The sequence below is a fragment of the Indicator indicator genome, chromosome 10 (genome assembly GCF_027791375.1).
Source record: "Indicator indicator isolate 239-I01 chromosome 10, UM_Iind_1.1, whole genome shotgun sequence".
Lineage (NCBI taxonomy): Eukaryota > Metazoa > Chordata > Aves > Piciformes > Indicatoridae > Indicator > Indicator indicator.
In genome coordinates, this window is record NC_072019.1 from 35206434 (window position 1) to 35220347 (window position 13914).

The 13914-nt window shown below is 48.0% G+C and overlaps 1 protein-coding gene across 1 annotated transcript in view; it reads left to right on the forward strand.

The window, feature by feature from the left end:
- The first annotated feature begins 1157 nt into the window (after window positions 1-1157).
- Window positions 1158-13914, forward strand: part of SCP2 (sterol carrier protein 2) — a 28573-nt gene continuing 15816 nt past the window's right edge. The window contains exons 1-8 of the mRNA XM_054384620.1: window positions 1158-1202; window positions 6331-6385; window positions 7983-8054; window positions 8722-8853; window positions 10312-10376; window positions 11954-12080; window positions 13015-13078; window positions 13322-13408. Of these exons, the coding sequence (XP_054240595.1) occupies window positions 1161-1202; window positions 6331-6385; window positions 7983-8054; window positions 8722-8853; window positions 10312-10376; window positions 11954-12080; window positions 13015-13078; window positions 13322-13408 (644 nt within the window). The 5' untranslated portion in view covers window positions 1158-1160. The remainder of the gene's footprint in view (window positions 1203-6330; window positions 6386-7982; window positions 8055-8721; window positions 8854-10311; window positions 10377-11953; window positions 12081-13014; window positions 13079-13321; window positions 13409-13914) is intronic.

Here is a 13914-nt window from a genome sequence, read left to right on the forward strand (position 1 = left end):
AGGTAACAGAAGGCACCAGCAAACAAAGCCAAGTCACAGTTCAGGTACCACATTTCTGTATAGCGACCAGCAAAACTACCAAGAGCTATTTATAAGCTCTTGCAATAGTCTCCCTTGCCAGAAAGTAATTCCACTGGCAATCTTAACCAGAACTCAAATTGCTTGGTGACTCCTGCATGAAAAGGCACACACAGACCCTGCTCCAATACTACCCTCAGCACTGTAGCTACTGGTGCCAGAAAAAATCTGAGAACTGCTTGTGTGGAGACCTCCTGTACAGAGAGCTTTAAAAAAAAAGAAAAAAGAAGACCTCTAGCTATTTATTTGGCAGCTGGGTTCTTAAGGTACCAAGGCACAGGTTAAAGCAAAGAGGCTATGAACGACCCGCCTGCTATGGACTCTACCAAGCAACCAGTCTCCTGAGCTACGAGGCTGTAAGCGCAAGGGACGAATGATTCGGCCGCCTGGGACCAGTACCAGATGTTCGGGCACAGCTGCAGGGAGAGCTCAGAGTGTTTCCAGGACCTGCCTGGGGGACTGCCAGGCCTGGCAGAACCGTGGTCCGAGGAGGGGCTGCGACAACCAGGGTACCAGTCGTGCCAGGCCAGAAGGCGATATGTTTTTGCCAGCAATCGGTAAAACTAAATCGACCGAGCTGCCCCCCTCCCTGCAGCGCCAGGAAAACCGACCCGTGGGCTGTCAGCTCCACGGAACCCTCGGCAGCGCCGGGGCCTACCCCTGGCGCCCCGCGGGCTGCGGGCGGGCCCCGCCGCACTCACCGCTGCTCTCCCCGCCGGCCGTGCCCACTAGCACCTCCGCGCCCCGCCGCGGGGCGGCCGCGGGGGGCCCGCCGCGACCCCAGCGCCGGAGCAGCTCCTGCCCCGCTCGCCCTAGCCGCATCATGGCGCCGCTGCCCGGGTTCCACCGCCGCTGGACGGGCAGCGAGGGGCCGGGCAGCAAAGGGCCGGACCTCCGGGGCCGTAGTGCGGGGCGCTGCGCCTTTAAGAAGAGGGGGCGGGAGTGCCGGCCGTTCCCCACCTCCTGCCTCGGTGCTTGGTACGTCGCTCAGCCGCCGCTTGCAGGGGGTGTCGGCAGCGCCTCGGCCGGACGGAAGCAGTAGCAGCATCAGGAGTGGTGTGCAGGCGCCCGCTGCCGCCGTCATGCAGCGCCGGGTGTTCGTAGTGGGCGTTGGTATGACCAAGGTATGGGGCTGGTCGCCTCCTTGGCGCCTTCCGCACGCTGGGGCCGCGCGGGAAGGCAGAGCGAAACTTGGCGCCCGTTTTGTGTGGCAGGGTCGGCCCGAGCGCGTCTCGGCTCTGAGGCGCTTGCCCTTCGGTCGGCACCCTGCCCGCGGGTGAGGGGTGCCGGGCACGGCGCTGTGGGGGCCGTGCGCTGCCTCCCCTCACGTCAGGCCCTTCACAAATTCCCCTCGCGGAGGGGAGCGCTGCGCGGTACCAGCCGGGCCTGCGGCTCCGCGCAAAGTTCATCTGCGGTCGGTGTGTCCTGCTGGCCGGGTTAGACCTTCGGAAACTGCGTTGAGGAGGTCGATACGGCAGACTAGTAGCGGCCAGTGCCCCTCCTGTGTCACTGCAGCCTGAGGTCGGCGGCTTGTCCCCTTGCTTTGAAGGGCCGCGGATCTGGTGGGCAGAGCGGGTGTCCTACGGATGCTCTCCCGACGGGTTCCTTGCACCCGGTCACTCCTGTGCCAGCACAGAGCTCACAGGTGGCACACTTTTAAAGAGGAGCAAAAGCTAAAGAAACCTTTTTTAACTTCAGTGGATGAACCTTAAGAAGATCTTGATATTTGCCAGAGTAGAACTGCCCATCGCTTTTTTTTTTTTTTCATGGGTGTTTCCACACCATGCGATTAGAAGTGGGGGGGGGGGGGAATTAAAGACTTAATTCTGTTAATTTTGTCTGTTGGACTGCATCAGTGGTGAGGGGGCTGGAGGGAAAGTCTGATGAGGAGAGGCTGAGGGAGCTGGGGGTGTTCAGCCTGGAGAAGAGGAGACTCAGGGGGGACCTTATCACTCTCTACAACTACCTAAAAGGAAACTGTAGTCAGGTGGGGGTCAGGCTCTTCTCCCAGGCAACTTGTGACAGGACAAGAGGGCATGGCCTGAAGCTGTGCCAGGGGAGGTTTAGGCTGGATATCAGGAAGCACTTCCTGACAGAAAGGCTGAGTAGGCACTGGGATGGACTGCCCAGGGAGGTGGTGGAGTCCCCATCACTGGAGGTCTTTAAGAAAAGCTTGGATGTGGCACTTGGTGGCACAGATTAGCTGATGTGGTGTTAGGTCATAGGCTGGGCTTGGTGATCTCAGAGGTCTTTTCCAGCCTCAATAATTCTGTGATTCTGTAGTTTGGGAAGCTATTAGACATCACCTTAAATTCATGTGTGATGTGCCCACGGAAGGCACAGTAAAATGGAACCAACAGCTAACGCTTTTTAGACCCTGTGCTGCACCTGAAGCATTTCATTTTGTATGAAAGACACTGGGTTGCTGGAGTGAAGGTGAAGGTGGTGAAAGGTCTGGAGAAGTCTTACTAGGAATGACTGAGGGAGCTGGGGTTATTTAGAGGATGCTTAGGGGAGACCTCATTGCTCTCTACAACTTCCTGAAGGGAGGTTGGAGGGAGGCTGGTGTTGGTCTCTTCTCCCACGTAAGTCGTGATAGGACCAGAGAAGGTTTAGATTGGATATTAGGAAGCATTTATTTAGTGGTGGTCTTGCTGAGCATTGGAATGGTCTGCCCAGGGAAGTGGTGGAGTTACTGTCCCTGAAAATGTTCAAAAAGCATGTAGGTGTGGCACTTTGAGACATGGTTTAGTGGGCATGGTGGTGTTGGGCTGACAGTTGGACTTGATGATCTTAGAGATCTTTTCTAACCTAAATGATTTAATAGTTAATGAATTCTTTAGGATTTTCTCCTTTCTTCTTTTTTAATTGTAGTGATGTACTAATATCTGGTAAAAATTGTTACACCTTCTCCAACCAACATGCCACATTTTCTGTGTGTGCCATTGTCAGTTCCACAGACCATGCCTTCCCTTTTCAGAAGGGGATCATCTCAGTTACCAGTTCAGTGTGGTCTGAAAAACCGTCAGTGCCCTTTCGCCCCTTTGTTGGCCCAGGTAAATGTCAGTCACTCTGACTGATTTGTGCAAGTTATCAATTCGCTGATTTTCCCACTGACCTTCACTCTGAAGGGTGTCTGTCTGAATTCAGGCCCTACAGAAAGCACAGCCAAGTGTTGCAAAAGACTGGGGGGGAGTGGAGGATAAGCATGATGAGTTAGCAGATTCAACTGTGATCTACTAACAGTGAACATCAAGTAACTTGTAGAATCAGAAGTAGTTACTACAAGTAACTACTAAACTACAAGTAGTTTTTCAGTAGTGTTGTGGGTTTAAGACTGGATGGCTTAACCACAGAGAAAAGTCCTCCAGAAGAACCAGATAGTCCAGGAGGTGGACTAGAAAGTGTCATCTATGTTATTTCATTCCCATCGTTCTGCATCTTCCCTGTATAGAAGGGGCTCACAGTTTGTTCTGCCCTTTTTCTTCCTGCTCACAGCGCAGACCCTTACCTCTTGGTGTGCAGGGGAGATCTGTGGCTTTGAGCAGCCACAAATGGCAAAGCTAATTTTTAGCTACGCCGTTTCAGACCTGGTGTGGGGGGGAAATCAGGGAGGTATGAGGGTGGGCACTGAGGTTTGTTTTTTGGGCCTGGTTGTGGGGAAGGTTTTGGAAGATGTTGTCCTAGCGAGGTTTTGGTAAGCTCAGGGTGGAGAACTGGGCCAAGGTTGAATATAAATTTGTGTATTTTTTACTGTATATACTTGTGAATAGTATTTCCATTTAACTTTCCAGTTCTGTGTGTGGAGGGTCTTTATTTTACATCTTTGGGGAGGGTGAAAGAGCTTTCTGTCCCCTCAACCCAAGACAAGTAGTGACACTTTTTGTTCATGATGTAAGAAATGTAAGCCATGTGTTATTTGCTTGTGGACTCTAATGGAACATAGAAATACCACCTCTAGCCCACTGGTGAGGGATAAAGCACTTTGTAAGGAAGTGGAACCAGGCTTTTGTAGGGGGGCTTGTGCAGAATTAAGTTCTGTACAAAGTACAAGTGGCTTTTTTTTTTTGTTGTTGTTGTAGAACAGAATAAAGTGGAGGGGCAGTACTGATCAAACCCTTGGTGAGGACTGTGCCATGTGTGACAATGAATTGGTGCCCCATTGTGCTGGTTTGAGGCCAGCCAGAACATCTCTTGCCCCAAAAGGGACAAAAGAATGACACACGCAAACAGATTGGAGAGTGATTGGAAAAAGTTAAAATGGAAAAACGAATTGGTGAAGCTACAGAAAACTACAAACTACAAAGCATAGTGGAAAAGAACATCCTAAAGCATACAGAATCCCCTCACAGGATTCCCAAAAGCTTCCCAGTCCTCCCTTCCTCCCACCTGAGGGTCTACCCAACCCCTCAGGGCTCTTCCTTCCCCCCCCCTCCTACTGCTAGGCAAGTCTCAGGCTGGCCAGGTCTGAGACTGCCTCCCCCTCCATTCTCCTCCTGGCATTAGGCCTAGACAGGCCTAAGAGGCCTTGAGGATACTCCCCCGGCATTACCCAATAAGAGAGGACATCTCCCATGGGAGCAGAGGGAAGAAAGAGGAAGAGAATGACTCTGCAGATGGCCTTATAGGGCGTAGGATTTATGGGTAGAAATACGCCGTTTCCTGTGTCCACCCCTGTGGGTGGGCACCCAGGACACCAGAGGTGTATCTCATGTAGCAGTGGCAGGGGGCATCCAGCCTAAACTGCCACACCCATCCACGAGTTTGCACAGGCTTTCTGCCCAGCTGTGGTGGGTTTAGGAAGTTGCCCTCCAATGTGAATGCTAGAACCTCATGAGGTTCAGCAAGGATAAGTGCAGAGTCCTGCATCTGGGAGGGAAGAATAAACTGCAGCAGTACAGCCTGGGAGGTGATCTGCTGGAGAGCAGCCCTGTGGAGAAGGACCTGGGAGTGCTGGTGGACAACAAGTTCTGCATGGGACAGCAATGTGCCCTTGTGGCCAGGAAGGCCAATGGGGTCCTGGGGTGCATTCAGAAGAGTGTGTCCAGCAGAGCCAGGGAGGTTCTCCTCCCCCTCTACTCTGCCCTGCTGAGACCTCAGCTGGAATATTGCATCCAGTTTTGGGCTTCCCTGTTCAAGAGGGACAGGGATCTGCTGAAGAGAGTCCAAGGGAGGGCTACAAAGATGCTGAAGGGACAAGGGGCAATGGATATAAACTCCAGTACAGGAGGTTCCACCTCAACATGAGGAGGAACTTCTTCACTGTGAGGGTCCCAGAGCACTGGAACAGGCTGCCCAGAGAGGTTGTGGAGTCTCCTTCTCTGGAGATTTTCAAGCCCCATCTGGATGTGTTCCTGTGTGACCTGTGCTGGATTCTATGGTCCTGCTCTGGCAAGGGCGTTGGACTTGAAGATCTCCAGAGGTCCCTTCTAACCCCTAACATCCTTTGATCCTGTGAATTTGGAGAATTACCCCCAAAATAAATCACCAGACTAGCTCAGAAGGTTTTGGAAGCAAACAAAGCTGTATTTACAAACAAACTAAAACCTAGAAATATGAAATGCAATGAATCTGTACAATATGCATGTAGTTACAATTTATAAATGACACTGAGACCCCTCTAGACAAAGCCAGGGGTCTACCAACAGCCTCTTTCTCCCCCCATCCCCCATACAAGGGAAGGAGGAGAAAAGGTGAAAGCAGTTACTATAGCTTGGTAGTGCTTAGCCAGAACAGGGAACACAGCCAAGGTCAGCAAAGTCAAGCAAAGACCACCTAGTATCAGCTAGAGGTGAAAAACTGACAGAATAGTTTATGCAACTAACTTTTATCCCAGTTAGCAAGCCACTGGAATTATTTAGACCTTATCATTATTTTTCTTTTACATCCATTGGTAATTTATTTAGCTTTCTGCCATTTTCTCTGGAGTTTTCCTAGGCATCAGCCTGTAACTGTGATGCCATCTCCATGCAAGTCATGGATTATCTTTTAAGATTGAGCAAAGGTGGTGCTCAGCTTCCATAAGCCTGCACTGTTTTCTGATTTTAGCCATCACAGGGCCCAGCAGTGGCCCTGTGGGGATTGTGCAGATTTTTTGCACTTGTGGGTCAATTAACTCAAATTGTTTACATTGTTTAAAACAATTGTTCACAAACCGGTTGCTAAGCTAAATATAAAACTTTTAAATATACCAGTCTGAGCAAAAGCTATGCTGAATCTCACCAGGATTTGTTCTTTCTTTGTTTTTGTCAGTTTATAAAGCCTCAGGAGAATGGTGTTGACTATCCTGACCTGGCTAAGGAGGCAGGTAAGGTAATAATGAAGCATTCAGTTTGATTGCTGACACTTCAGATCTTACAGGTAATCTTTGTATTAAACCTGCAAAGGAACACCTGGTGTCCCTTCACAGCTATAGTGAGGGCATTGAGTATACCCTCAGCCAGTTCCTGGTGATACAAAACGGGGGGGGGGGGGGGCGGCTGACACACCTCAGGCTGTGCTGCCATCCAATGAGACCTGGACAGGCTGAGAGCTGGGTGCAGGCAAACCTCATGAAGGTCAATAAGGACAAGTGCAGGGTCCTGCATCTGGGGAGGAATAACACCAGGAACCAACACAGTTTAGGGGCTGCCCTGCTGGAAAGCAGCTCTGGAGGAAGACCTTGGAGTGCTGGTGGACAGCAAGTTCTGCATGGGACAGCAATGTGCCCTTGTGGCTGAGAGAGCCAATGGCATCCTGGGGTGCAGCACGAAAAGTGTGGCCAGCAGGCCTGGGGAGGTTTTTTTCCCCTTCTTCTTTGCCCTGCTGAAACCACACCTGCAATATTGCATGCAGTTTTGGGTTCCCCAGTTCAAGAGAGACAGAGACCTGCTGGAGAGAGTCCAGGGGAGAGCCATAAGCATGATCAGGGGACCTGAGCATCTCCCCTGTGAAGAGAGACTGAGGGCCCTGGGGCTGTTTAGTCTGCAGAAGACTGAGAGGGGATCTGATCAACATCTCTCAATATCTGAGGGGTGGGTGTCAAGTGGAGGGGGCCAGGCTCTTTTTGGTGGTTCACAGTGACAAGGAACAATGGATACAAACTCGAACGTGGAAGGTTTCACCTCAACATGAGGAGAAACTTCTTTACAGTGAAGGTGACAGAGCACTGGAACAGGCTGCCCAGAGAGATTGTGGAGTCTCCTTTTCTGGAGACTTTCGAAACCAGCCTGGATGCATTTCTGTGTCGACTACCCTGGGTGATCCTTCTTTTGGCAGGGGGGTTGGACTGGGTGATCTCTGGAGGTCCCTTTCAACCTCTAATGTTCTGTGATTTTGTGGTAATGAACAACTGATAAAGAACACTTTCACAAAATCCATAACTGATCTGTTCAACTTGCTGCCTTCCAGTACTGAAATCAGAAGGGCAGCATAAAATGGCACCGGACAGTTAGATAATGTCACACCTACCTGTATTAGCCAAGTACACTTTCACTGGGACAGGCAGCCTCTGGGCATGAGCACAGGACTGACTGCAAGAAATGTTATGGTAAAGGAGCTTGTTCAGAAGTCAAAATGCTGCAGAATTGTCCTTGTGAGAATTAAGATGCAAAACTGTATTAACCCTTTGCATCCTATCAGAGGGAATTTTTGCAGCTCTCTTGTGAGTGTACAAATCAGACAAATTTCTTTGGGTTTGCTTCTCATGCTTGTGAGTCTTCTCTGGAGACTTTGAAGCCCTGTCTGAATGTCTTCCTGTGTGACCTGCACTGGATTCTATGGTCCTGCTCTGCAGGGGGTTTGCACTTGAAGATCTTCAGAGGCCCCTTACAACCACTAACATCCGTGATCCTGTGAGAGCTGCTGCTTCTTTTTTTTATTTCAACATTGAAACTTTTTGTGACTTATGAATTTTTTTTTTTCAGGCCAGAATGCTTTAGCTGATGCTGGGATTCCTTATTCAGAGGTGAAGCAGGCATGTGTGGGTTATGTTTATGGTAAGTAATGTCATTTGGTTGGAAGGTGACATCTGTGATGTGTGCAGGCTTCTTTGTGGATGAAGTTTATCCACCTCTGTGTGGATAGAGCGTGAGGGATCCCCTCGGTGTGGGGGGAAGAGTGTGAGGGATCCCCTCGGTTTGGGAGGAAGAGTGTGAGGGATCCCCTCGGTGTGGGGGGAAGACCGTGAGGGACGCTGTCAAGGGAAGAGCACAAGAGGTGCCCTTAGTGTTGGGGTAAGAGCGTGAGGGGTGCCCTCAGTATCAGAATATAATATTCGATTGTGTCAGTGTGTAGAACTGTCTCAAAAAATTATTATTATTAGTGACCACAGATCTCTCTTCATTTGTGGAGCTTCTAGTTCTAGTCACAGGTATGGAAAGAATTCCATAAAATTATCCTGCAGATGTCTTCCATACAAGTAGCTCTTTCAGCAAGATCAGGTGGTGCACATTTTCCTGTGGTGCACAATAAGTGTATTAAAATGTTTTAAAAATCCTATTGCTTTCATCTTGTTTGTAAGGCTCTTGTAGTGTGGCTACTTGAGGGACATATTGAAGATGCCAGTGCAGTTGAAGTGGTAGCATTGCTCATACCTGGTGGGGTTTCTTTTGCTGGTGAGGTTTGAGTGTGTGCCTCATTTCTGTGGTGTGCCTCTCTTTCAAGGTGACTCGACCTGTGGACAACGAGCCATCTACCATGGCTTGGGTTTGACTGGCATTCCCATCATCAATGTCAACAACAACTGTTCTACTGGGTCAACTGCTTTGTTCATGGCCAGACAGCTAGTAGAAGGAGGTGAGCTGTCTTGCTCTCGGGCTGGGTAATAGGAATTCTCTATTTCTATAAACAGCACTTGAATGAAAAATGGAACTAATGAACAGCTGAGTACTCTGAGTTGTAAATGTTCCGTCAGCACAGGCAAAGTTGTATTTTCTGCTTCCCTAAGCTGAAAAGGTTGGTCAGTTGTACATACAAGTGAAAAAACAAGTACCCAAGTGTAGGACTCACTATGAAGTAGAGCTTTATTGTGTAGCTAAGTGACTAGGCCTGTGCTGCAGTGCCATGGTGAGTGTGGATATAAATGTCCCTTCCTGTGTCATAAGCTCTGTGAACAAGTAAGTAGTGAGCCAGTTAAGCTTTCACTGAAAGGGTTGTTTGGAGTAGCACAGAACAAGTTGCATTATAGTACTGCAAGACACCAGAGTGCAGGGTGAAAAGGAGAGAAGACTCTGCTAAAAAGCTTAGCTTCTTTTTGTCTTTTTCCTTCCTTCTGTCTTAAAGTTAATGCAAGACCTCATCTGGAGTACTGTGTACAGGTCTGTGCCCTCAATATAGGAAGGACATGAACCTGATTGAGAAGGTCCAGAGGAGGGCCATGAAAATGATCAGGGGGTTGGAGCAGCTCTGCTACGAGGACAGGCTGAGGGAGCTGGGGGTGTTCAGCCTGGGGAAGAGAAGGCCCCAGGGACACCTAATAGCAGCCTGCCAGTACCTGAAGGGGGCTACAGGAAGGCTGCAGAGAGACTGTTTGCAAAGGGCTGCAGTGACAGGACGAGGGACAATGGCTTCAAACTAGAGAAGAGCAGATTTAGATTGGATAATAGAAAGTTTCTTTACAATGAGGGTGGTGGAACACTGGAAGAGGTTGCCCAGGGAGGTGGTTGAGGCTTCTTCCCTGGAGATATTCAAGGTAAGGCTCGGTGAGGCCCTGGGCAGCCTGATCTAGTTGGGGATGTCCCTGCTGACTGTGGGGAGGTCGGACTGGCTGAGCTTTGGAGGTCCCTTCTGGCCTGGACCATTCTATGATTCTATTTAACTCATTTTTAGATGGGAGGCAAGACAGCAATGCCTAGTGACAGACTATGCTTTGAACTGCCAGATGAATGTCTCCTCCTGTTTCTACAGTTCCTATGTGGACTTTGATCCTTTCTTTCACTTAAAATGCAGATGTGAGTGTAATGAAAGCTACAGTAAGCTTCTGTGTGGTGATTCTAAGACACATAAGTGTTGGGTCATTTAAGATAATTGCTGTCAAACAGTTTAAAAGTAAACCCAAACCCTGCAGTGATCTCACTCTTCAGTATCAATATGTTTGTATCAGTGCCATTCCCACCTCAGTTTCCCACCCATGAAGAAAAGAGGGAGAGCAGCTGGTAGTTGTTTATGTATATTTCTTGTAGTTGAATAATCGTTAGTACAGAATAACATTTGTAATTGCAGGGTGTTTTAAATAGCCACAAATGTTGTTTTCAGGTTTGGCAGATTGTGTCCTGGCACTTGGCTTTGAGAGGATGGCAAAAGGATCTCTGTCTTCAGCTGTAAGTGTCTGAAACACTTCAGAGGTTTCATTCCAGGATGAAATGCGCTCCTCGGGCTCTGAGGCGAGTTCTCCTAAACACCAGCTGCTTTAAGGTCTTGCTGTAGGTGATTACAAAAGATCCATGGAAACTCTGAATGAGTTTTATGATGCTGATTGCAGCCGTGGTGTCCACATTTTGTGTGGAGTATTTCAGCAATAATTTTCTGTGGTACGTCATGCTGTCAGTGTTTTGCCATGAGCACATTAATGGCAGGGTTAAGAAGGAATAATGAAAAGCAGAGAGGATGCTGAAACCCTGAGCAGTTGAAGTGTCTTTCTCAAAATGACACAGCAAACCAGAGAAAGAGTCAGGGTCTGCAGCCTTTTGGCTTGATGCTTACCCAGGTGACCAGTTAACCTGTTTTCCCAAAACCTGAGGCCTTCAGTAAACCCTTCTTTCTTGGCCCTTCTTTGTTTTCACTGGAGAAGTGGAGGGGATTTGTTTGTATTTTGTCTTGTGACAAAGCAATATTAGAGCCCATGTGGCACTCAACTCCTCAACTGCCAAACTTGCTAATGCATGTAGACGTTTGGGTAAGAAACACTGAGACTTACTCACTTCAGTCCACTGTTAGAGTTTTATTTAACATGCTTTATGATATTTTGTGTCCAGCAGATCCAGGGAGGTTCTCCTCCCCATCTACTCTGCCCAAGTGAGGCCCCCACTTAGAATATTGCATCCAAATCTGGGCTCCCCAGTTCAAGAGGGACAGGGAACTACTGGAGAAAGTCCATCTGAGGATGATGGACTGGAGCACTGCATTATGAGGAAAGACTGAGAGACTTGGGGCTGTTTAGTCTGGAGAGGAGAAGACTGAGAGGGGATCTAATCAATGTTTATAACTATCTGAGGGCTGGGGGTCAGGAAGGAAGGGGCAGCCTCTGCTCCGTTCCACTGGGATAGGATAGGGGGCAATGGATGTAAACTACAGCACAGGAGGTTCCACCTCAACATGAGGAAGAACTTCTTTACTGTAAGAGTCACAGCACTGGTTCCCCAGGTTCCCCAGAGAGGTTCTGAAGTCTCCTCAGGAGACTTTCAGGCCCTGTCTGGATGCATTCCTGTGCGACCTGTGCTAGATTCTATGGTCGTGCTCTGGCAGGGAAGGGGGGTTGGACTTGAAGATCTCCAGAGGTTCCTTCCAACTCCTAACGTCCTGTGAGCCTGTGAAAACATAAATGAATTAGTAATTTCATAATGTGGGACTGTATTAACCACAGGAGTTTAAGACGAGAAGAAAAATACTTGAAGTCCTCAATGAAGATTTGACTGTGATAGAAATCACCCAAGAGTGACCCTTGCCTTGAATTGGTGCAGTGATCATCATGTTAAGCATTTCCTGCTCATTTGATCTTTCTTATAGTTGGAAAACGATGAATGATTTAAAACACATCACAGGAGTGCCACACACTGTCCAGTGGAACTGTTAAAATATCAGAAAAACCTTGGGTTTGCTTGAAATCCATGGGGCACTTGTGGTGGTGTTGTAAAGAAAAGGAAATGATGACTTGCTTGATAAATATTTCTCTTATTAGTTTTCAGACAGAACTAACCCAATGGACAAACATTTGGAAGTTATGATCAATAAATATGGCTTAGCAAGTGCTCCAGTAGCACCTCAGATGTTTGCCAGTGCTGGGAAAGAACATATGGAGAAATATGGTATGTTAGAGTGCAGCCTTTCTTTATCCTGTCTTAATGAACTGATTTAACAAAACAGATTGGGCTTTTGTTTCTAAATCATGACAGCATTCAGTGGCCTTCCTTTTTGCCCAAATGCTGCAAGGGAATTGCCCCAAGGCTGGCCTGTTGAGTGTCTTTCATTGCACTTAGCTTTGGGCTAGTATATGGAAAAAATTTTAGACCTAGGCTCCCAATATTTCACTGCAGCTTTTTTGCACTGATAGAAAAATGAGCATTCAGGTTTCAGCAATATAATAATCCCCCAAGTGAAATGCGCTTAGTTCCCCTATTTTTGTGTTGGTAAGTGTTAAATATCCAGCTGCAATACTCCCTTAGCTAAAACTCAGCTATGTTTAGTAGTCTTTAATTATTAACAGATAGAATTAGGTTCAACTATGAATATCAGCTGCAGAACTTCACCTTAACAGAGTCATTGTTTATTCCTAAATTAAATAACTGTTGTCCTAGTTTACACCCTAAGCACCCCTACATAATATGAAAGTTTGTACAATTAAAAATTAGGAAACATTTCCTAAATATTTAGCAAACTAAAACTATCCTTTATTCAATGTGTTATATAGATTGTTGTAATGATTGTTGCCCCTCCCTGGAGATGTTCAAGGTCAGGCTGGATGAGGTCTTGAGGCTTGGTCTAATGGAAGCTGTCCCTGCCCATGGCGGGGAGGTTGGAACTAGATGATCTTTAAGGTCCCCTCCAACCCAAACCATTCTGTGATTCTATGGTTAGACCTAAGCTGAACTCTAAGAAGAGCTCTGATAACAGTGAGCCTCTTGTAAAGGTTCTTACAAAGATCAAATTCTTATGACACAATATCCATAGTGCTGTTTGGGTAAAGAGTGCATTTCAACACAGCTTTTTTTTTTTTTTTTTTTTCCTTCCTCCCTTTTGAAGGGACAAACCCAGAATACTTTGCAAAAATTGCGTGGAAGAACCACAGCCACTCAACTAACAACCCGTGAGTAATGTACTCTGCCTCTATGCTGAGCATAACTTGCTGGTGAATTGGTGCAAAGCTGAGTATGAGTTTTACAAAGGCTGCACAGAATATGCATTGAGAATCATACCCACTGTAAATTCTGTATCCAGTGCTTTGTACTTTGTGAAAAGAGCTCTGTAGCTGCCTAACAGTGTGATACTACTGGCAGGTCTGCTGCTAGAGGCTGTGTAGAACTAAGGTGCATCTGTGTGTTCTCCTTAGGTATTCCCAGTTCCAGAAGGAGTATTCCTTGGATGAAGTTCTGCAGTCCCGCAAGATTTTTGATTTCTTGACTGTCCTACAGTGCTGGTAAGGAGAGGACTTGGTACTGTGAAATAAATCTGGGTGTTAAGGCAAATATGGAAGGGCAGCTAGTTAAATAAACCACATGATTGAGGGGGAGGTTCTCTTCCCCCTCTACTCTGCCGTAGTGAGGCCCCACCTGGAACATTGCATCCAGTTTTGGGCCCCCCAGTTCAAGAGGGACAGGGATCTGCTGGAGAGAGTCCAGTGGAGGATGATGAAGGGACTGGAGCACTGCCTGATGAGGAGAGGCTGAGAGCCCTGGGGCTGTTTAGTCTGGAGAGGGGAAGACTGAGAGGGGATTTAATAAATGTCTATAAATATCTGAGGGCTGAGGGTCAGGAAGGAAGGGACAGCCTCTGCTCACTTGTGCCCTGTGATAGGACAAGGGGCAGTGGATGTAAACTATAGCACAGGATGTTCCACCTCAACATGAGAAGGAACTTCTGCACTGTGAGAGTCCCAGAGCACTGGAACAGGCTGTCCAGAGAGGTTGTGGAGTCTCCTTCTCT